This window comes from Phyllopteryx taeniolatus, chromosome 21, assembly GCF_024500385.1.
Source record: "Phyllopteryx taeniolatus isolate TA_2022b chromosome 21, UOR_Ptae_1.2, whole genome shotgun sequence".
NCBI classification, from domain to species: Eukaryota; Metazoa; Chordata; class Actinopteri; order Syngnathiformes; family Syngnathidae; genus Phyllopteryx; species Phyllopteryx taeniolatus.
In genome coordinates, this window is record NC_084522.1 from 10,098,030 (window position 1) to 10,122,753 (window position 24,724).

Here is a 24,724-nt window from a genome sequence, read left to right on the forward strand (position 1 = left end):
AAAAGGTTGTGCAATAAAATATTACATAAACTGTACCATCATTCTCGTCCTTTTTTCAAAAATAGAAATATGATCCAGTGTGGCGAGTAACAAAAAAGCTAAACCAAATAAAACAACTCCTTTTTTTTGTTTTTTGCGCCATATGTTCATTCAACTTCAACTAAAATTTAAAATCCCATATTTTCATTTATCACAAAGTTATGAGAAAAAACTTGACATTAGTAAACATTCTCCCTTCTAAGCTTCAAACCAAATCTCACATCATCACATACATTTTGGAGTTGTAAACACTTCATATGTACGGCATGTGAAACGATCCATTTGTCCCACATGATTAGCCCGTTGGTGATTTAAATGTTGGATGACACTTTAAAGTGGATTCACAATTCCACCATTGTCATGTGGGAAATGATGAATGACTGAAGTTTAAAGATGTTATGTCGCCTTCAAATTCCTTTCATTTTATCAGCTTTTTTTTTTTCTTCCACTAATGGTTTGAAAACATAATTTGCATCAATTAGCATGCATGTATTTTACAGTGTATTATTTTAAAATAAGCAAATCATTCACCTTCAACTCCTACATTGATTTCTATTCATACATCTGGACACCCCAGCAGCACATCTGTCTAAATAACACCTGAATAACCCTCACATGTGATTGCTTGGCCAAATCAGGCCTGACATTTTTTTTTTTTTTTTTTTTTTTCAAGCACCATGTGGCCCTCGTGGGTGATTCTCATCTCACGCAGCCCCCCCCTCCACATCAACCTTTGACAGACAGGATGTGAAGGTTGAGGGGAGGGTGACAGGTTGCAGGGTAGCAGCAAAAGTCATGGCCCTATATGTTAAACTTGAGAGGAATTGTAATTTTACCGGAAGACTGTAAAATAAATAAATAAATAAATAAATAAATAAATAAATAAATAATAATGACACCCAACAGAGTATCTGCTACCGGCCACTTAGGCTCACAAGTGCTTCTGACAGCCCTTATTATATTAACGGGAAGTGTTCTGTTAATGATAATACGCACGTGGCAGGCTATGATGAAAGATAGCACCCAGTGAAGGATTAGGGAAAAATAAAGCAATGAAAAGATCCGTCCCTCTTTTGTTGCCTGTATCCTCAGGTAAAAAAAAAAAAAAAAAAAAAACTGCCTCTGAAGTCAGCTTGCAGAGATGGAGCAAGAGTGCGAGAGGGAAGAGAAGTGAAGTGGCGGCCTGCACACAGTAGATAAGTAGATCCACACCTCCCTTCTTACCACACTCATCTGGTTTCCACTCTGCCATATCAGGACCAGATGGATATGTCTTCTTCTGAATCCCACCTCCCCTGACTTCGCTAGTTTATGACACCCCACAGATTTTGTCACTCTGCGGTTTTCAGCAAGAAAAGAGAAAATAGCAACCGCAGTCTCTATTTCACCAGGCGGAGAATACAAACTTTAAAAGGCTTCTCTACAAGGGTTCCTTTGCCTTTATTTCACATCATTCTTTTGTTTGTTGCCACACACTACGATTTAATAGTACTGCTCAGTGGCATGAAAAAAATATATTTATATTGGTAGGCTGCATACTGTACCAGGAAAACAACATCACTCTCTCCTATCTGAGCCCAAGTCCTCTCCTAACTGCAATGGCCGCACAAACATCGTTCATTATTTGTGTAGCAAGATAGAGCGACAGTATTTTGCCTGGTCACATCGTATGCGTGTGTGGCCGCTTGTTTGTGTAGGCACAATTCATAGGGCTCAATCATGACTGTACCTTAGGCAAACAAAAGTTTGAATATTGCCGTAGCACCCTTGCGTGTTGTGTGTTATCATCAGGGCTGCTGCTGGAAATTGTCCTTAATTTGTCCAAGGTATTATTTATGAATTGGAAAATATATCCTATGACAGCGACATACTGTATAGTGAAAGGCAGAACAATTACAATAAATGCTCTTCCAAGATGTCAAATATGGCGTCCCCTGTTGCCATTCATAAAAAAATATGTCATGGAGGGCTTCCTATGAAGATATCAGCTCTGTGTTCAATTAAACAGGCCCAGATTTCACACTGAGTAAGTACATTTTTGAGTATGTTGAAACAAGATAATCATTATTTCAGTATTTTTCTTTGGTGGTGTGCCTTGAGATTTTTCTTACATAATGGATGCCTCGGCTCAGTAAAGGCTGGGAAACCGAAGTAAACCAAATCCCACTTGGTCCTCCATCATGGCTACGCAGATGTTATTGGCCTTTTTCATTTTTTTCTCTCTCTGTTTCCTCCTCATCACTACTTATGTTAAAAGACGCATGGGGAGATGTGAAGCATGTAGGCATTAATACAAGAAAAAAAAAGAGACTGAATTTGATAGACTATGACAGTAGCAATGGGGGTTGTTATAGGGAGCCGTGTGGTTTTGGGGTATAGGTTCAGCATTGGTTTTAAGTCAAACGGATCCTTTAATGTGGAGTGACTTTGCTCACTTTAGAGGCTCGTGTCGAGTTACAAGATTGTACCTAACTGGGATGGATTCCATGGCATGGTACAACCAGCAATTGGCAGCCGAAACGACACATAACACAGTAATCACCTAAAGTACGATAACTCTCAGAAATAAGCAATATTGTTGCCATATAAGACTGTTGCGTACGGCAGGCAATTGTAATACTTTAGTGTTGAGTCCCATTATCTGAATCTTCATCAGAATTGAGTACCGGTTCTTCTTTAGTGCACCACCCATCCACAACGTTTTGTGGAAATTGGTTGTGCAGTTTTTGTGTTATCCAGCTAATAAACAAATCAACAGCGATCAAAACAATCACGCACACCTTCATGCGTTGTGGGGAGAGCCTAAAAAACATTATTATTATAATAATATTAAAATCTTTTATGGTCCGACTAGCTGCCTCCCTAAAATAGAGCACTAAATTAGATCAACACCTCAACTAGCGATTATTTTGATTTTCAATTAATCTGCCGATTATTTTCTCGATTCATAACTGAATCAAAAAACATTTCATTTCCATCCCTTTATTCAAAAACAAGACATTATTTGAAATTAACAATGAAAATGCACTAACTGAAGTTGATTATGATTAAGTTACTGGTTTATTGTGTAATATGTCAGAAAATGGGCAAAAATGTTGATCATTATTTTCCAAAGTAAAAGCAGATGTTTTTTTGTAAATAAACAAACATAATCACTCTGCTTCCACGGAGGACTACAGAAATCTTAGAATATTAGCTGTTGAGAGGCTAAAGGTCTGAGAATTTGGACAATTTTAAGTTAAACAAGATCTCTAAATGATGAAGCGACTATCAAAATAGTTATCGATTAATTTGATCATTGCTTAGTTGTCGATTAATCGTTTAATTTTTTCCACTTCTAACCTCAATATAAACCCCACACCAAGACAACTATGAGACATACTAAATTGCATCAAAACCAAGCAAGAGTTTTAGCACAAGCAGAACCAGGCTAGACTGTTTTTGCATTTCTGTGCCCATCCACTGCCTGCGCAGGAAATATCGAAGACTGACCTCACCAAAACCTCTTCTGAAACATTAAACCGTCTGTAAGCCTAAAACAATAAAGCCCCCACTGCACCAGACCTCAACCACAAACCCCAACGACTCAGCACTGTCTTTCTTTTGTATCAAACCCCCGCACATTTATAGATTTCAGCCATCTACCTATCCTTACACTAGATGAGAAATCCTTTTGTGGGCAAGTCTGGGTAAACAAAAATGGCTGAAATACCACTAAAGCTTCTCTCTGGGCTTGCCAACCCCAACAGAGACGGCCTGCCAAACGAAACCACGCATACGCCTATGCGTGTACTGCATGCATACAGTAAACAGTAGGTTTGTTTGATCAGGGATGCATGCATGTGAGAGATTTGTTCCTCTCTTCCTTTTAGTTAAAGGGGGGTGTGGAGTGCAACTAGAGTAAGAGAGCGAAAGGGAGGCTTCGGAGCACCCTGTGGTTTGGGGGGGTAAAATGGCAGAAAATGCTCATACATTAAAATACATTTAATGTACAGTTTTAGCTGTAGACGCCTGGCCCTGCTCGCAAAAAGGGCCTGGGCAACCTTTTACCTACCAGTGGCCACCAGTCACCAGGGGGTCATGCTAAATATATGGCAATTTTGGCACAGATTTTTGCCAAAAGGAAAACAACAAAAACTTTTTGCTTTATGGGCCACAAAAAAATTGTTGGGCACGAACTGGCAGGTATATATACCTGTGTAACTCATTTCTGTTTGTGTAAGCATTCCTGTGGCTCATTGTCTAAAATGAAACATTAAAACAAGCTTTTATATCAGACAGCAAATATAGTCCGGGTAGCATTATCATGCACTGTTTTTTAGTATTTGTACATAATGGCCCCATTACATGGCCACATATTGTTTCTAAATATCTGTCAAATCTAAATGGACTTGCAAAGTACGCTGTTGATGCATTCCGAAATACAAAACATATTTGTATATAAATCTGAATGGAACAAGATGCAGGCCTATAGTCCATCCATAAAACCACATACAGTAGATTATAGCAGCAATATAAATTACAGAGCATTGAAACAACGAAATGTTTAATGACGTGTGGGAGTAGACTGCATAACTTCACGGTGAAACATTTGCATGCAGCGTGCAGTCCGCAAGGGATGAAGAAAAAATATGAATACGTGTGTGCATTTGTAACATATTCAAAGCAATGAGATCAATGCCTGTGACATTGATACTTTTACAGATTATTTCCATATTGACACTCGTGTAGTTGAGGCAAGCGTCGTAATTGGGAAACACAGGAGTGCTCAAATCAGACCCTGCATCAGTCTGGGTGGGCCAACACTCACATATGTGGTGGCGTCGGATTAGGAAGTGGTAGGCCACATCATTTTACTACCGAGAAGTTTCTGGAAGGTTTCGTCTGTCTCCTGGGAGATGTGAAGCCCCCCCACACCCACTCATCAACCTAGCGTCTCTCGTTTTCACAGTGTCACTTGCTATTAGCATCATACCTGTCAATGACTTTCCCACCAGAAAGAAAAGTTTCCTCTATTAAAACTGCCCTCCACCCGTGTACTCAGCTGTTGAGGATAATGATTTTTATTATTTTTTTCCTTTAATGTATTTCATAGCCTACAGATCTGGTAGTTGTTCTAGTTGAAGTAGTCAACGACTTTCTTCCAAGCGTAACCCTCATTATTATTATTATTACACTTTGCAATACGGATTAAAACATTGGACCCCCATAAAATTGCTATAGTATCACACTAAAGTAAAAAAAAAAAAAAAAGTCTTTATTTTACAAATTAGTAACTTGTTTATCAAATATGTTACAGTTATCATTATATTTATAATAATGATTTGACGATGTATTCACTTTTTTTTTTTTTTTTTTGGGCAATATCCTCACTAGTTTGCTGATTGGCTTGGAGAATATTCTGCTGCCAAATATTCAGGTAATTCCCCAAAAAAGGATTTCTCGCCGTATTATGGGCTACAAGAGAGCAGTGGAGCTGTTACCTGACAGTGAAAGATGTACTCTGGTGTGGCCTTTTTGAATTTGATGTTCCAAACCAGGGCAACACCGTCCGGTTCGTGGGGAGCATCTTCGTTGTTGTTGTAAGAGGCAACAAGCAACTCAGGATACTGAGATAAAGACAACACAGAGGATTAATACCTGACATGGTTTTAATTGAAAATGATAAGAGACGAGGCTGACGGGCTCACCTGAGGGGACCAGTCAAGACAGGTGACAACACGATGTTTTGACCAGTGTTCATCATAGAAAAGTCGAGTGAAGGACAAACTGGAGCCTCCAGCCACGTCTCTGGGAACACACAACATGAAATTCCATGAGACAAAATGCCTTTACTACAACGAGCGTCTACGTGCACAAATAAGAGCTAATCAATGCGACTCCATGCCCACCCTTCCTTGTCCTCCAGGGCTCGACCGGTGTAGTCGAAGAAGATATCGCCGCTTTCGGCCAGAGCTCTTTCCATCACCCGGATGCTGCAGTCGAAGAAATTCTGGAACTCAGACGAGTGTAGTATTTGCTGCCTCTCCTCCTCCGTCAGCTCCCGCAGCACAGGGAAAGAGCCTGCTGGTAGGAACAATTTAAATTCCGTTATTTTCAATATTGATGAGCTAGATTTTTTTTTTTTTTAGAAATGTAGTAAAGGATCACGTTTTTTGTTGGAATAAAAATATATTTTAATCCTTATTTTAACATCTTTAACTCTAGACAATAATCAGAATGGCATGTTTACTTAGTAACAAAATGCTTCATCACATAAAAGGACACCAGTAGAAAGAAACTAAAGCCGTCATGGCTTCCTGCAAGTGTATCAGCTTTGTGTTCAACTAAACAGGCCCGGATTTCATACTGTGTATGTAGACTGTGTATGTGAATAAATTGAGACAAATGCATCATTATTTCAGTATATATAACAGTGCTTTTTGTGACATGTTTGTTTGGTGGTGTGGTGTGGTGTGCGATCCTTTGAATGTAAAATATGTGCCTTGGCTCACTTAAGGTTGGGAAACACTGCATTACAAAATATGACAAGTGAAAAACACATCAGGCCCTGTTAACGTCAACTGCATCGTATGCTCCTCATGACAGATTAAGAGTCACTTAATCTCTGTGAGAACCAGAGCAACTGCCAGGACCTAATAAACTACAAACAGTCACTAATGACTGTTTAATAAAATACTACAGTGAAGAACATCACAAACAAGACACAAACAATACAGCCTCTTTTGAACGTAATGGTCACAGCATGGCGTGCGCTTATTAAAGTCACTGTCCCCGAGCACGCACTTGCCTATTTGCAACGTGGCGTGCGCAAGCACACAACCGCGGACCTTTACCCTGCCTCTTGACTTTGATCCCCCTCCATCACAACTTGTCAGAAAAGACCGAATTGAGTGGAAGACATCAAAGACCAGACCTTGTAACAGGCCACGATGGAGAGGAGACGGATGCCTGTGTGATTATGACTGCACGTGTGTGTGTTTGAGTCACGCACGGCATGCTGATGATTATGCATGTGTGCGTTTGAATATGGGCATCGCTCATCAAGTCCTTTATGCGTTGTGTTTGGGTGCATCCGTCATCTATTCCCCGTGGATCCTCTAGAAACATACGCACACGCTCTGTTGTTCTGTGCTTTGAAGTATGGTCCTGGGGTCATGTGGAAGGTTTTTAATCATTGCTGACCTCTACATGCCGGAGCGGTGATACGGTGGACGAGCCTTAACCCCCTGCGTAACCTAGCCGCACTCTTCCATCTGATACGCCTGCTGACACTGTGGCGCACAAGGGGCCCGTGTTTGGTGAAGAGGGCAAGGGATTGTAGTCACTGAGCTGTGCCAATGTTATGTGCTCACGCGCCAAAACATTAAGTATACAGTGGAGCCTCGCAGAATCGCAGTTGGGCAACCATGAATTCACCTATTTGCAGATTTTTGATTTCCTTTTCTATTCAGAATTATTCAATTGTTTTTCAATTTTCATTTTTAAATGTTTTTTTGATCATCGCTTGATATGCAGCGGGCCACAGGAACAACACTAAAGGGTGTTTATTATTTTGTATTTTTTGTCAGACATTCCACACCTATTACAGTGAACCTCTGATATACAGTATCACGATTCATCTGTTGCGCTAAATTGCATATTTTATGTGATTTTCTTTTATGGGTTTTTACAGTACCCATGATTGTAACAACACTGATAATTTGCTCCCCCTGTTCCCTTTCAGTTATGTGTCAGGTGTTTCAGGATGAGTATTTTACTTTATTTTAGCTTTTGTTTCATTATACTGACTATGACTATGGGACATTAAAATGTTACTTCAAATAACAAATAGTGCCTTTTTTGGGACGTATTTTACATAGATTGCGAGGCAGCTACATACACGCCAGCTTCCATCCATCCATTTTCCATACCGCTTATCCTCACTAGGGTCACGGGCCTGCTGGAGCCTATCCCAGCTATCTTCAGGCGAGGAGCGAGCTACACCCTGAATGGGTCGCCAGCCAATCGCAGGGCACATAGAAACAAACAACTCATATTCACACTCATATTCACACCTACGGGCAACTTAAGAGTCTTCAATCAACCTAACATGCATGTTTTTGATATGTGGGAGGAAACCGGAGTGCCCGTAGAAAACCCACACAGGCACGGGGAGAACATGCAAACTCCACAAAGGGGGGGCCGGGATTTGAACACCGGTCCTCAGAATTGTGAGGCTTTGTGCTAACCAGTCATCACCGTGCAATAGAATAGAAAAATTATTTTGAAATGTCACGTAACAGCTTGTTTCAACTTTGGAGATTTCACTGTTTCTTTGTAATGCAGATTTCCATATTAGAATGTGCAGGTTTACCCAATAAGGTATTTGACAAGTTTTGTGATGCAGATAAAACAAAAGTATTACAATAATGAAATCTTGCGAACATACTTTAAAGGGGCTATTGCTGCCCCTGTCTATGCATGCAGCCATTTTTTTTACCTTCTTTATTTTCCTTGTCATCTTCATCATGCAGCTCCAACTCAGGGCCTGGCTTCGATTCCATCAGCTCTTCATCCTCCTCGTCCTCCTCTACTGAGAGAGAGGTAAAAAAAAAACAAAAGAAAGGCAGAGAGCACTTGTGTTAATCAACAGCTGTTCCAATTTTCTCTGACCTCCCACTGTGCACCTCCTTCTCAACCCCTTCTTACTCAAATAATTATTGCCAGACACATACAAGTACACCTGACTTTCAAAAAATTTGGTCCAAACGGGTCATTTACAAACATGCACATGTGAATCAGTCAGGTTTTTGTTTTTATATGAAAAGAGCCAATCATTAAAATACAATGCACGCATATCTATTGGTATTGGTGGTATGTGCAAAATAACAAACTAAACAGTTTTTTCCCCTTCCTTTAGTAAGTGTTCATATGGCCACATATGAATATAAACACACACACACACAACAGGAAATAGAAATAGTTTTTGCACTCCCTCTTCCCGTCTTTCTGTCACCTTTGACCCCTAGCAATGGTATGTATGTGTAAAAGGGGATTCCCTTTACATTCCCTCCAATCAGGCTCGGCAATTACACTTGACTATCCAGGATTTTTTTCCAGTGTGTGCGGCGTGTGTGTTTGGAAGGAGGTGGGAGTTCAAGCATGAAAGGTTACTGTCAACACAGACACCTGCTTGTCAGCTACTGACCCCCCCGATACCCCCCCCGCGACTCCCCTTAGGCTCTGTATTGGTAACCCTTGCCAACTTCCCCTCCTCTTTTCTCTTGCGGCCTCCCTCTGAAACAGATGCTGAGAGTTTGGGGGGGCTCTCTGACGCTCACGCTGACACAGTGGCGAGACACCTGTGGTCTGCCAACACACACACACACGCACGCACGCACACACCCGGGGCCCTTGCCCACAGTGCCAGGGGTGGTGAGGGGTTAACTGGCGCAGGGTCAAGCTGACAACAGGCGCTTAGTCCAGTGGAAGGAAGTGACTGCATCACACTCTCAGATGTGCGATCCTCCCTCTACACGCACACACAAAGAAACACACACACAATGTCAGGGTGTGTTTTACTCAGCTGGAGTACGGCCTGGGGCAATGTTAAACCACTCGCTTAAAAGCTTGCTCCTGCTGCAGATGAACCGTGCGTTTAGCCTAAGCTGATAATGACCTCTCTGGCACTGCTATTCAAGGCTACAAATCTCATTCTTCATTGTTTTTGTGCATGATTAAATGCATCATCTCACATTTCCTTTTGAAATTCACCTCAGAACACATGCTTTGAGATACTTGATATATTATTTCCATTTTGTGTGTGCATAGTGGATGACTAAGCCTTTATAAATGTGCTCTCCAGCGCCAGTGTCCTAGTTTGCATTGGTCAGTGACTAATCTGCAAACGTCACAACTTTAGGGAAACAACTGTGGAAAGTAGTGTAACATAGTCCATCTAATGCTATCCTCTCCTTCTTCTTATGTTATGTCTGCTCTATTTTCTTGATCCTGTCATGTCCAGACCAGTGGTTTGGAATGTGTGGTGAGGAAGATGGGAGGAGCGAGAAGAGAGGAGAAAGCGACCACATTGAGGGGCGATCAAACTGTCAAAGTCCAGGACCACGGGCCTGTGGTGCAAGGCGGCGTGATTCATGGCCGACGGGTTACCTCACTGATGGCTTGACAGTCCAGTTCTCCCATGAAGGAATTGTTGCTGTTGCTGCCATTTGCCATACATCAGGTTCATCTGTCACAATTTGGCACCAAAAATATCACAGCTCTTTCTTTTGGATGGAAACGTACATTCATGTGTGCTTAAGTGGTACCAGCGACACTGAGAACTAGGTTCTCATTGGTGATAAATGATGAAAGTAAAGGGAAGGGGGAACCTGTTAAGACACCTTTACACATTACGAAGGTGTACTATCTAGATCAGCATCAAAAACTCTCCTCCACACGCTGCCATACGCTTTGGCACCGGTGCTCCCATTAACACCCGCCACTGTGAACTCTACTCCCTAGTTCATTGACCCTCTCTTCACTCATGCAGGCAGATTCACTGCTGTGTGTTTAGCTATAAAGCACTCACTGGCAAGAGACCACCCTGTCTTTGGTCTATGCTCACCATGCATACCCCAACCTGCACTCTCCATTCCAGCAGTCTTATTAAGCACATTGTTCCTAAAGTACACATAACCTTTGTTCGATCTTCCTTCATTTTTCCATTGTCGGCATTGCAAATGAGAATCTGTTCTCAATTGCCTTACCTGCATATGGGACCATTAACCTGCCAATGAATTTCATAGATAAAAAGGTAACACAATAAACAAAGGATAGCAATTTAACAACAGTGAGAAGTTTGTGTTGTTGTTTCATGATGGAATATAGCTCAAGGTGACCAGACATCCTCTTTTTGCCAATATTGTCTTTTTTTTTGGAGAAAATCGTTTCTGCCAGGAATTCTAAATCATTCTGGATTTATTTGGTCATCTGGTTAGTCTCCATGTCAATCATTACAAGGGCCACTGAATACTCTCAGCTCCAGTTGACCCTTGTACATGATACCAGTTTCGTCCTCTAGAAGTAGGCTATGGCAAACCAGAAGCATTAAGACTCTTAATCCAGATTCATGCCATAGCATACTGTGCACATATATTGTCATATATTTACCAAGGCTTTGACTTCATTCATGCATTACTGGTGCACACCCACAACTCTTACTTCCAAGCGTGGAATTCATTCCTGTCATTTAGTTTGATCTCGCCATGATTTATTTTGCACTGTATGTTGTGGTCAGGATCATGGAGGCGCTTGAGGCAAACCCACCTGGCACTGCACAAGAGGCAGGGGTTTGTCCGCACAAAAAGGACATTCAATTACAGAGCATGGAGAAGACAACATGTACGAGAATAACACCACACTCATTCTCAGGTGAACTTTAGCGAGAGCTTCTTTTCCATCTTAAACTCTCAGACAGAGGACAAGGCATGTTAATTAGCTCCTGTGCTATTGATCTGTGGGGTAATGATTGATTATAATAAGACATACTGTATTCTTGATTAAGGAAGCCAAATGGAATAGTGGTTTCCACGTCTGCTTCACAGTCCAGCAGTTCTGTGTTTACATCTCTACTCATGTGACTCCTGTTTGGAGTTTGCTTATTATTCTGCTTGAGTGGATGTCCTCCCACATCCCCAAAACTTGAATGTTAGGTTTAATGAAGACCCTAAATTGTCCATAGATGTGAATGTGAGTTTTGTCTACAGTATGTATGCTCTGCGATTTACTGGCGACCAGTCCAGGGTACCCGACCTCTTACCCAAAGATAGATGAGAGATGCTCCAGCTGAGCTGACCCACAACTCTAAGGCAAGCAGTATAGAAAATGGATGGAAAGATATTCTTGATTAAGGCTGATGAATTTTTATCAAATACTTGATTCCAAATTCCATAGAGCGCTAGTGACCTTAATGCAACAGAAGCAACACTATGTCACGACAGAGCCGACAACTGGACTGAATGGATTCTGCAGACCTCATAATCTCAAATGCCTTAATCCCAATAAAAAGAGATGGTGGCAGAAACAGAACAGATGAATTTTGGGGGATTTTGGGGAGAAGTTCAGAAATGCATTCATAAACACACGCACACATAAACAGTTCGCAGGGGTCCCGGGAGGTTGGCTGCTCAACAGACCACAACACAAGCACTACGCGGAGGAGTAGGAGGCAGCCTCGGCGACTTGAAAGGCTTCTCTAATGTTGCCGTGGCACGACGCACGCGCGCACACACACACACTCACATACAATGACCTCAATGAGAACAAGTCTTACTGTTGAAGAGACACACGCACACACACACATATGCACGCCATCCTCTGAACCGAAGCATATGTTACTAAAAACCCCAAGCAACAAGGGAATTGTCTTATTTTTAATCGTTCAATCTAATGCAATTTAATCCTTGTCAAAAAACAAAAAACTCCACAAATGTCACATGAATCTAATTATGTTATTACTCAAATAATGTAGGCTACTTCATTTATTATGATTATATTTAATGTTATCTATTAGGGCCCGACCGATTAATCGGACAGGCAATTTAATTAGACGATACAAAAATGTTTTTACCCATTGTGTATACGTGAATGCATTACAACATAAGACAAAGATAATGACATTTGGAAAAAAATTGCAAAGAACATCAGCTAATTTTCGCTATTTGCTGATTGCTGTTGTAAAGTGAAACAAATAGTAAAGAACAAAGTAGTGTAGAACAGCCAAATGTTTTGCTTGTCATTCATACCTTTATTGTCCTAAGTGTTAAGGCACCAAAAAGAAGTTATTTCATTCATTAAACATTGTTTTTTTTAATTAATGCAAAAAGAAAAAAAAAGTTACAAAATATATATATTTTCTTTTTAGTCATCAACAAGTACTGTATGTTTATGCTCTATTAGTGTGCATTGCAAACTACATTTCATTTCTTTTATAGTCTTACACCCTAACCCAACAGTTAAGTTTAACAGCTGAAACTCCAAAACACACTACATAATCTATTTTAAAATGTTTTTGTTTTTTTTAACCCTAGCAATTAGTCAGTAAAGGTTGTTGACTCGCATTGCCTTCCATATGTTTAATAGAGAATAGCGCTTCAGTTTATTGCGACATATCAAGTCAGAATTGTTGTCCTCACGTACACACGCATTAGCAGCAGGACCTGAGGCAAATCTGCTGAGACTGAAACCCACAGGGTGATTTAGTTAGTTCATCTCGACACAGCATTTCTTCACATTGATCACAACAATCGAAAGTGTACGTCTACAGCGTACAAGTTTGCGTATCTCTACATTGCAAGCACACATGCATGCCCGCACATAATCAGATTCCATTAAAGCAGTCTATTCAGCCCTTTGGTGGTCTGCGGGTGACTCTGCTGTGTGTGCTGCGGGAGTCGACTGATTCTCTCTCCTATCTTTTCCTCTCTTTCTCTCTCCCCCACTATGTCTGCCCATCCTCTATCTCCCTCTCTCTTTACAACAGTGGCACCCAGGCTTGGCCCCGACCCAGACCCACATCTTTAAACTGAGCCATCATACCACACCACGGCATGCTCTGAGCCCAGCCGCAAGGCCCTGATTAAAACCCATGACTTCAAACTTTCCAAACTGTCAAATAGGGAGCGAACCAGAGAGAGGGAGAGGGGGAGCAAGAGAAATTTCCTTACATAAAATCAGTCAGGCCAGCATCTTGTGTCACTCAGAAATACAGCTATTTGCATTTCAGTGTGTTTTATGGTAATTTGCCACGTGCACCCGCATGGCAGTGGTATTTCATATTATTGTAATGATAGATGTGTGGGAACTCGGCAGAAGGGACAAACTTTTTTTTAGAGGCCAAGCAACAACTATGTAAGCTTGAGCCTAATGTACACTATGCATCACATAACCAATTTACATTAACAAATGTCCTCAGATTAAAACGCCCGCTATCAATGAACAATTCATACATTTTAATTATTGAGCGTAAAACCATGTTTGAAATGCTAAATGAGTGGTTCATTTTAATCATACTTGTGAAAACCTTTGACACTTCAGTTTGTAACAGTCTGACAGCACTTTTGAGCATGCTTTATATGCCAAGAGTGCCCCCTACTGGAAAGGTTTACAATGTCGTGTTCAAATCCAGGCCCAGAGTGAACCAAGCACAGTCATCACATTTCTTTGCGCTCAAGTGGCGAGCCATAAACCATGATGATGTTTTGGAAATTAAGGCCGGGATCCGTTGCAACTAGAACAGTACATTTCAATGCATATTAAATTTCTAATGTTTTCCCCGAGGAACCACAGACAGATTGTGTTTGTGCCAGTCTTGGCAGTTGAGCCGTTCAATATTTTTTTTTTACATTAATTCACAGACTTAAGCATCATTTCCCTTGCAAAAAGTGTAAAAATAAAACCACAAACCTGTCATGCCAAGGTTTAACAGCAGTCTGACCGTGGCAGTGAACTTGCAACCCACTCAAATGAAAACCTCTGCGGAGTTGACATGAACGTGTAGTAGTACAAGTGGAATAGCCCAGGCACACATTCTGGACCCGCTGTTGTTTTACCCACAAATAGGTAGTAGGGAAGGGTAGGGCACACGTCAAAAAGTCAAGCTCAAGACTATTCAGAAAAAGAAATGAAATGAAAAGCGCAGGGGGGGGGGGGGGGGGAAGAACATGAAACATTTCCCCTCCAAACGGTGTCTCATCAGATGGCAAATATTATTTAGGAGGATGTTGCCAGAGAAAACTGAAGTGTGATAAAGATGAAGAGGGGGTTCATGCACCTTATGTGGTGATCTAAGGGGAAAATTGCAATCATCTGTCATTCCCTTGGAATGCTAAGAGCCTTGTGAGAGACAACTTTTTCTCTAATATCACGACTTTCTGGTTTCAACCCCTTGGGACCCTGCTCAGTTCTGGAGTGAGAAGCACTCCTGCTTTATATATCTGCAGGACCTGGGACCTCACATGCTAACAACATCCCCCAAAAGTCAGACAATCCTTAAACGTAAATTGGCAATTTCTACATATGCTTTCTAGTACAATGAATTTGTAGTTAAACAGCAGAGTACATTTTGTTCAGCTTCCTCTGGGTACACTCACTGTGGTTACCCTCCATGTGAATTTTGCCTTCAGAAAACACAAGTACACACACGCACATACATGCATGCGGCCTGTTGTAGCCGCCTGGCTGGAACAACAACAGTGTAAGAGAGAACTACTTCCATATGTGGCTGCATACACCCAGATACTGAAACATATACAGAAACTACCTAACCATACAAAACTCATGAAACCGCACTCCTCTTTGCAGAACCTTGAAAAGTGGCCACAAAGCCCACAAGTCTGTTTCATATTGATGGGGCGTGTGTTACATTCACTTTGATTCGAATGCATCGCCGGTTGACTGGACACGGTGGATAAATTGGCGGAGTGAGTTTAAAGCGCAGCAACCTTGTAAGTGTTTGGCACAAGACTCTGTGTGCTGCCCAACACTGTCAGACTCTCCCTACCGATCATGTCTTGGACAAAAGCAACACATGAAATCAATTCTTTTCATGGACGAGCATGTGAACGCTGACTTTGCCAACAGTCAACATCAGTAATGAAACATACAGCTGTACAAAATGTTGTTGACAACTGTGTGTAGTCTCTGCAAAGTGCAGTTCAAGAAGAAGCAAAGCTGAAATCAACTTTTGCAGGGTATCTTTTAATATCAAAACATGTTTTGCATTGGAAAGAAGACAAAAATTGGTTGTAAATTGAGTCGAGCAGGGTGCTGACAGAGAATATGTACAGCCGATCTGACTATTGACCCCAGGTTCCTCAAACATACTGGATTGTTTATCTTGCTTTGGCAACAGTAATCCCCAAAAAGCTGTAGAGGTTAAAATAATTGTGACTGACAAGGAACACGCACTGACCTAAAAACTCAACTACCTCAGCCATATTATACATCTTTGGGCGCAGCGTACAGTAGGTGGACCAATGGTTTTTACACAACCTAAACAAATATTAGCTCTCCAAGTACCACCGTCATGACCAACATTGAAATATTAAAAACTTTTATTCCTAAAAAGCATATGAAATACTATTGTAATCCACTGTACCATTATGCACAGTTTGAACCTTAATTCTGCACTTAGATATGGCAAATCAATCTGTATTCAAATGCCGATACGGATTCATTTGAAATGTACCACACATAAAAGTGAAATAAAAATTGTACCTGAATAAATGTTTTAAAGCAAACAGCTCTTAAAAGATTTCAAGCAGATGTATTTAACTTAAAGTTAAATACACTTCACCTTCAAAATTAAATACAACTGAACTGTACTTAATGATTCTTCTGTGTAAAACTAGAAGGAGAATGTGTACCTCTGGTGGTACTCGTATTACACTTTGAGATTCACTGTATCAGACTTAGCAAGTGAAAAATGTACACTAAGTGATACTTGAGTGTTTTATTGTTTTTATTTCTCAATATTAACTGTGATTCACTTTTTTTTTTTTTTTTTTTTAGCACTGTTAGAATGTTACTTAAAATAGAAGTTGTAGTTCCACATGGGGAAAATTGTTTCAAACTGCAAACAAATTGGAAGTCGGCAGACTACGTTCAACCTTACAGGTTTCACTGTAAATTGGTGTAAACCGTCTTTAACGTAATAAGGGTTCCTGGGTAAAAAAATAACAGAGGAAAATGCTGTAATTAGACCAATGTGCTGCCAGTGTTTAGGATCACTTCATACATTTGCCATTTAGATTGTTGGACCGATCCATTGCAGGATTACAGTACGGCTCAGGATGTGGGTGGTCTGTTTGTCAGTATGCATATGCGTGTGCTTGCACGTTACTTGCTAGTTGTTTACTCTTGTTTGCACAGTTGAGTTTACATTGATGAAATTCAATTCTTATAAAAGTGAATACGTAGAATTACAAGACTGTCCTTTCACATGAGGTATTAGAAACACTTTTTTTTTTTTTTTTTTTGCTGTAACTATACTTAAGGAGTGAATTACTGACCAACTATATACTCAAGTTGTAGAGACCCTGAAAACTAATGGTCCAGAAAACACGATAAGAGAGAAAGTCATACAGACAGATACACAAACATGTCTGCAGACCCTGTGAACTTTTAACCCAAAGAAGGGTTTTTCCAAGCTTGCACTATCACATTAGAACACACAGAGAGCTGTTTTGCTGATGGTTTGCTTGTGGGTCACTGCCAACAATTACTGATGGGCTCATAACTCGGTGTTTCCGCCAGTGTATTAAAAGTCCGGTCGGCCACAGGCTGTAAAGTGACTCCACCCTGAGCCACTATTTGATTGTTTTATTTTATACAGTAGTGGACCAACATTTTAGGAAAGATAGACTGTGTGTGCATGACACAAATATATTGTCATTGTCCTGGTTCCTTAGCACAATTTGGCTAAAGAGAGAACATTGTAAATTGAGCATGATAATAGCAAAACAACATAATGCATTTCATTTTCATGAAGAAAATCACTTCTCAAGCATAATGCAAGCATAATGTTCGTCACATCGTCAAGTTGAAGGTCTCAACATAGTGGTTAATTCCTTTTTATATTTTATTGTTACGTCAAGAATATGTCAATTAAAACATTACTTTTAAGGTTTAAGCTTGGCATGGATTATTTAAATCTCCATTATTTCGAAGCCTAAAACAAATAATTATTTTAATAGTTGATTAATCTGATTTTAATTATTTTTTCGATGAATCCGATTTTTAAAACATTTTGCAATTTCCTTATTATTATTATTACATTATTTCAAATTAACAAAACAGAAAATGTACAAACATTAACAATGATTATTATTCAGTTTGGTCCGTAACGTCGGAAAATAAACAAACATGTCTAGCGTTGTTTTCCAAAGTAAAACCCAATGTTTGCAAATGTCTTCTTTTATTTTAAACACAAAGATAATCAGTCTGCTTTCATGGAGGACTACAGAAATTAGAGAATTTTTACTGTTGAGAGGCTAAAAATCTGGGGATTTGGACAATTTGAAATCAAACATGGTATCTAAACAATTAATCGACTGTCAAAATAGTTGTTGATTAATTCAATAATTAGTTGCTGATTAATCGATTAATTATTGCACTTCTACTTGATTTGGGGAAAAAAATGATTCTAAATTCCGTTAACAACCAACCTGAAAAGAATTGTGTTCCACTGTAATTTAAAACAGAAGTTATTTAAATAAAAATTATATTGTAGATGCGCTATGACGGTTATTTGTCAGTCAAGATGCACACATATCACTGTTTGATCAGAGAAAAAAATAGACACCATCCGTAAAAGCCCTCCAGTATATTTTATGCTTTATTTTGTTATTGGGTTTTTTCCAGTCTCTCACGTTTGCTTTTCTTCTTATTTTCATGGCCACCATTGTGGCCTATTACAGGTTTTTTTTAAGGCACCACTGAGCAGAACCAATTTACTGCGGCAATGTTCACACTGCACCCACTCCGATCTGCACGCATAGATACGTGCGCAACTGCATGCACAAGGAGCCTACAATTTCCTTGACCTTTCCATCTACTGCCAACATCCAAAGTGTAAGTACCAGCACAGATAGTTATCTGCAGACTGGGATCGCTTGATTCGAAGTAGTGGCATTAACTATGGTCATGGCCAAGTGGGACTGGCTGGTCCAAAGAAGGTTTGAGGGGTGAAACAAGTCTTTGTTATATCGAAAAGTTGGCCATATTGTGGTACAATTACATCAACTTTTGGTCTCCACATGTGTCAAAATGTATTAAACATTTCAATGTTTTGTCTAAGTTACAGCTATGCTCCTGAAAAAAAATCTAAAAATACAGAATAGCTGTAATTGTTCATGACGCATTATACAATGCTTCATTCTGAACTAATAATCATTTAATTGTATCCAGACACGAAGCAGGGCTTGCAATGTGGCAGGTGAACCGAAATCACATTTGGATCTTGGACACATGAGCACATTTTATTTCTAAGGAGGTGGTCTTTATTTTCAGCACTTTGTTTGAGGTGGGACATTGAGCAAGTGCCAACAACCGAGTGTAACAACATAACAATAGTGGCTTTGTATTCTAGGAATCGGTAAAGCAGGCAAAAGCTTTTGTATTGAAAAATAACTAGCACAAATATCCAATACCAATAAGTGGAGTAGAGATTCCCATGTGGTTTGTAGCAATGCATTGTGGGTCAATTTGAGTTATTTTTTCCATAAGCCGAAATGTATTTACAATAATAAACTTTAATAATAGTCTTTTACTCTGGGTTGAACCAGTTTGTCAGCTCGTTGACTAGTCTACTTTACCACTCCGCATCGGCGTCTATTCTTTGAAGTCGACTAATCACTAATTGCGTTTTTGGCATGACATCTCCCAGTCGGCCAATTTACAGAGGACATTCTCGACTCTTCCGTCTGCTGTCGTCACTGGACGATATCGCTCTGTGCAGCAGCAAAATGTCCGGCCAACAAGGTGACGCAGTCTTCGTACGTCTGAGACTACCAAAATAATCTGCTTGTGGATGACAACAGCAGTTAAACTTCTCCTATTCCAATAGCCGCTAATCTTGAAAAATATTTATGCCAGCAGGACCATTGTACTGACAGCAGCGGAGAGAAGTGAGGCGTCATCTTCTAATAATGTGCAAGTAACAACTGTGCAATAACGAGAAGTAATATCAAAACCCGCAACAACATCACAACATTTGTGAAACTGTATGTCACTGTAGTAACACTTGTCGCAGTATGGCATACGGTTGTACGATCCTACAAGAGTGTGGAGATACTGTTTTTTGAGCAAAGGTGAGACCAGTAGCATGGTCAGTTGCAAAATATGCAGGTCTATCCTCAAATCCAATAGAAGCACAAGTGAAATAGAAACAGCGAAACACAGAAATGATTATTTTTGGGGGGGAACCTGGCTACGATGTCCCGTCTTAGTACAAGACACACGGTATGCTATGGAGCATGGAACCCAAGATTAGACTGGCTCATTGAAGAGAAATGGTGTGCAGGGCTCCCACGAATTACTACTACTACTACTACTGTATAGTCAGCTTGCTGGTGAGTTGTATTTTTCATCATTTGTTTTTATTTGTTTCGATGCCGGTCTGTCAAATTATGTCATGGTGTAAAAAAGGTTGGGGATTGCTGTACTGTGCTGAAAAAAAATATCAATGATATCATCAATTAATTAACTTTGATTTCCATCATATTATAGTGGACCTCAAAAAATCTTTAGTCGTTTAACCCCTAGTCTGTAGACTATGTTCATATCACATCGCATCACATTGTTAACTCCGTCAAGGCAAAATGTTTAGGTTTGACAGCTATTTGTTTGACACTTCTAAGCAGGACCACACACAAAAATACACAACCAGTTTCCATACTACTTTGTTGTGAGCTTGTTTTAAACTATTCTTTTCCAGGTATCCAAATTTGGGATATTTCGACCATGAAAGGGAGAGGTTTGAAGACAAAGTGCCATTCTTGTTTGTATCGTTATGGATCTTCAGGATGAATACAAAGGTATGACCCTGCCAACTTTACGTAAGCTGTATTTGTATTTAAATACAGAAATAGATGAATCACAAAATCTACAAAACAGTGAAAACCACAATGTCTGTGTATGATGGAAAACAAACCATTTAAATAAGCCTCTTATCTCAAACACTTCAGTATGGACAGACCACCATTCATACACACTTGACCTCAGAATATTAGGTTACTATCACACACCATATTAGACCTTGCTCTATTTTTTTTGTTGCTATGCCCCGAGGCAAGTGCCCTTCCTTTACGACAAGCATTTCCATTCAAATCCATTAAGAAAACAGTAAATAACTACAGCTAACCGTGACTGGGGTTAATCCTATTGACCAACACAATGGACACTCGGGACAGACCGATGGCTGAGCAGCTATTGGGAAAAGAAGCGTGCATAAATGGCTACTCATCCCGCGTATAGAGAATGAAATTGGTCTCGGAAGTGAAAAGTTTAATCATTAAATGGTTAAAGAGCAAGTCTCACGCAAACACTTCACACACACAAACTTAAATGTAACTTTCAGGATACATACCGTATGCTTCAAATACATATACTGTACGTAAGAGAACACGCACTTACATCAACTCAGCATTTAGGCCCAACCACACACAAACAGCCAAAGAATCCCGCAAGGGGTCAAAAGTTCATGAGGAGATGAAGCCATGAGAATCTCTGAGTCAACCATGAGTCACTTAAAGTGATTACGATAAGCTACACACAATGTCAATATTGAAGTTTTTCTTAAATGGCATTAAGAATCATCAGGGGATTTTTGTTCTTAATAACATTTAACAAAGGGTCATACTCAGGCTAGCCTTACAGACATAGAGGTCAGAAGTTGACACCAGTCGTCACAAGTTTTCTGTGGACACAATCACACTGTATGTGGACATACACACAAAGCGTGCATATCGAACAAACGAAGCCACCCCCCTTGGTCGCACCACCATCATTAAACTACACTTTCGACAGAGACCAGCTGGTTTTCTCCCACACTCTGTCCTCCTTCCTAACACCACCTTCTCTCTGTATTGTAAAATTACAACTGGGCTACACTCACGCCAGTCATAGTTTTCTTTAAAAGCCGGCACCGTATTCGTTGAGAGTTTAAGTATAGCTCGAGCAAAATCTCTGCGTTCATCTCACATCATGTGCAAAAAAAACAAAAAAATTGGTGGTAGAAATTGTTAAGCAGGAACGTGATATTAAAGACATTAAATGTTAAAAGACTTTTTTTTTAAAAAAGGGCCTCCATCACCCAAACTATTGATACAAATAAGAAAGTAGTACGTATTTATTTCTGTTGACACAATCAACAGTCTGTAAAACATCTATTAACAAAGGAGGTGGACTAAATGCTCATCGTTTTTTTTTTATATTGATGAATGAAGGGGGAAAAAAGGCTGTAGCAAAAAAGGGAACTTTTTTTTGTCCAGGGCAAAAGGGCAGGGGCTTGAGCACCACATAGTGGTATGTGTGCACATGCCTGCTGTAGAGCCTTCACGTACCTCTCATTAAATAAGAATATGGTAGAAAAGTCCATTTATATCAGTACTCACACATTATATATACTTGGGAAAATACTTTTGAGAGGCAAATTCCTGCCTAATTTCTACATAAAAAATAATTTCCCATTGTACCTTGATTGTCTGGTACATAATATACCGTTCTTTTTTTCTGGAGATGGTGAATTTGTGGTTATCATTTGCTGTAAGCTACAATTGTCAAAATTATTCATAGATATTAAAAACTGAGTGTGTCTAGTGCTTCTCTTTAATGAGTTTCACTTTTTCAATTGAACGCCCTAACTAAATTAAGCTGTAGACACTATTGTAATTTATTGAGATGTACCTGTAATTAATGGAACGGTAAAGCCAACCATCAGTGAGGTATGTATATCCAATTTAAGGTGAAAATACAGTTGTTGTTTTTTTTTTTATTTGCAAGTGGGATCCACTGTAATGTTATAAGCAAACTTTAATGCCTCATAAAATTAAAGGTTAACATTAAAATAATTCCAATGATAAAGCCTTAGTTGGAAGTCCCAGGTGAAGTCTAATCCAAAAGTGCAAAAGTGCATAATAGAATTTAAAAACTAATTCGTTCTTAAAGCTATTTAATGGATGAGTCTCAGTGTTTTGTACCAAAGTGACGGTTAGAAGTCAGACTACATTTGCATTCTAATTTTCATGACAAACCAAAAAAGCATATGAGAGACTTCATACATGTGCACTAATCTTCATGAGACAGGCCTAAGATATAATTTACCATTATGACACCAGCCTAGCAGTGATGTTGTTACTTCAACTTTTTATTTAATGATTCATAACTAACGCACTGTAATATGGACGTGCTAAAGGTTACAGTTGTGAGCGAACATCTAACACTAATTTACACAAACTGCAGCAACAAGCTAAAAACGTTATTTGTGTTCCGAGTCAGTATTGCAATCAATAAAATCTGGACTAAACAAACACACAGCCAGACAGACAGAAACACAGGCAGGTGGTAACATAATTTTTTTTCTCCATCTTTTCTCCACACACACTCGCTTTGTAGTCATCTGCAAAGAAAGGTCTCCTAAGGCAAGGGTCAGATCCCCATCGACCAGTACGGCCAAGTTCTGGCTCCCAGATGTTCTCTCACACACACATGCACATGCACATGCGCGCACATACGCACGGTCACTCTCTATCATCTTTATCTTCCTCCCTCGAGTTGCTAAGACAGCTGGCAGCCATGTGACTGTAGGGGTTGTACTTCCTGCTTCCTGTCATTATAATAGATGGTCTGGTGTGGATTCCAGTGCTCCCCTCTACCAGCAACCCACCAAGCGCACGCACGCACACACGTCTCATCAGTATCCCGCCTTTGTCCCTCCTATTTCCTTGACAGATCTAGGAATAGATCGTCGCCACATGCAATGGCACTAAATAACATGTGAATACAATGTGTGCAGAGGCATACAATATACTTTATATAAACTGATGGGACACGATATTAGGTACACTTGCACAATCTATAAGGATCCTGTACAAGAGCTGTACCAAAAACTATGTCTATCAAATCTTAATAATATTTTATCATCATACATCCCCCCCGCCCCAAGGTCCAAGACTGGTTCTTTTTTCACCAAGTACCTCCTAAAAGAATTATAAACCTAAATATTAAAATACAGTAGCATAGTAGGCCAAAGTGTTCAACAAATACAAAGCCATTTTATTCCTAACAAGTACATTTAATATTATTGTAAGACACTGTTACATTATGCACATGTGGGCTTAAATATAGGAAACATTTTTTTAAATTACATATATAATGATTAAGTAAAATTTTACTGCACATAAAAGTTGAATAAAAACTGTAGCTAATGAAATGTTTTACGACAAACATTTTCTAAAAATAAATAAATAAATACAAATGTACGGGGGACAAAGGATTTGTAAGTTAAATACCACTGAATTGTACTTAGGCAGTGATGCTCTTGTATACCACTTGGAGGAGCTGCCATACTACTACTTGTGGTATGTGTACCACACTTTGCGAATCACTGGTCTAGGACTATCGTGGTCGTGAGGAAGATCAACATATTTGTCATTTTACCTGTTACTTCATTACCACCTTCCAATTTAAAAAAATACAGCAGCAAAATCTACACACTGCTCCCATGCTCACTGTAAAATTCTGTGCAACAGTAAACCTTGGTGTTGACCACATGAATGTGTTTAGACTCCAGTGCAAAAAAGAAAAAAAAAAAGTGTACACGTCTTGACATGCACGCACACACAAAACCTCACATGCCTCAATGAAAATGTAAACACAGTTATAAAAATGTAGTTCATTTGCCTACAACACACATATACTGAAGAGCTTCAAAATCCATCGGGAATCATTTTTGGGTCAGTTTTCAATCTATCATTCTGGTTCTACTTATGACCAGGAGTCAGAACCATTATGTGCTATGTGTGAAGACACAACAATTGACAGGCAGACATTGTCTTTCTGCCCTCCTCTCTGTTTTTGCAAGATCTTTAAGTCACTCCAGGTTTATAGGGTGTGAACCTGACTCACCAAAGAAGTATCAAAT

General features: G+C 39.7%; 1 protein-coding gene and 1 long non-coding RNA gene across 12 annotated transcripts in view; one reads left to right on the forward strand and one right to left on the reverse strand.

Annotated features, from left to right (window-relative positions):
• LOC133471147 (uncharacterized) overlaps positions 1-10,863 on the forward strand; it is an 82,427-nt gene extending 71,564 nt beyond the window's left edge. Inside the window, exons 2-4 of the long non-coding RNA XR_009786136.1 lie at positions 5,948-6,108; positions 8,556-8,625; positions 10,046-10,863. This is a non-coding gene — a long non-coding RNA (uncharacterized LOC133471147). The remainder of the gene's footprint in view (positions 1-5,947; positions 6,109-8,555; positions 8,626-10,045) is intronic.
• LOC133471141 (cytoplasmic dynein 1 intermediate chain 1) overlaps positions 1-24,724 on the reverse strand; it is a 45,889-nt gene that overhangs the window by 16,093 nt on the left and 5,072 nt on the right. For 4 of the 11 annotated variants that reach the window (XM_061760397.1, XM_061760392.1, XM_061760394.1 and 1 more), the window contains 4 exons: positions 8,522-8,614; positions 5,931-6,105; positions 5,730-5,829; positions 5,523-5,648 (listed from right to left, as the gene is read on the reverse strand). In XM_061760397.1, coding sequence (XP_061616381.1) covers positions 5,523-5,648; positions 5,730-5,829; positions 5,931-6,105; positions 8,522-8,614 — 494 coding nt within the window. The remainder of the gene's footprint in view (positions 1-5,522; positions 5,649-5,729; positions 5,830-5,930; positions 6,106-8,521; positions 8,615-24,724) is intronic. The other 7 variants (XM_061760399.1, XM_061760396.1, XM_061760391.1 and 4 more) reach the window with 3 other exon arrangements.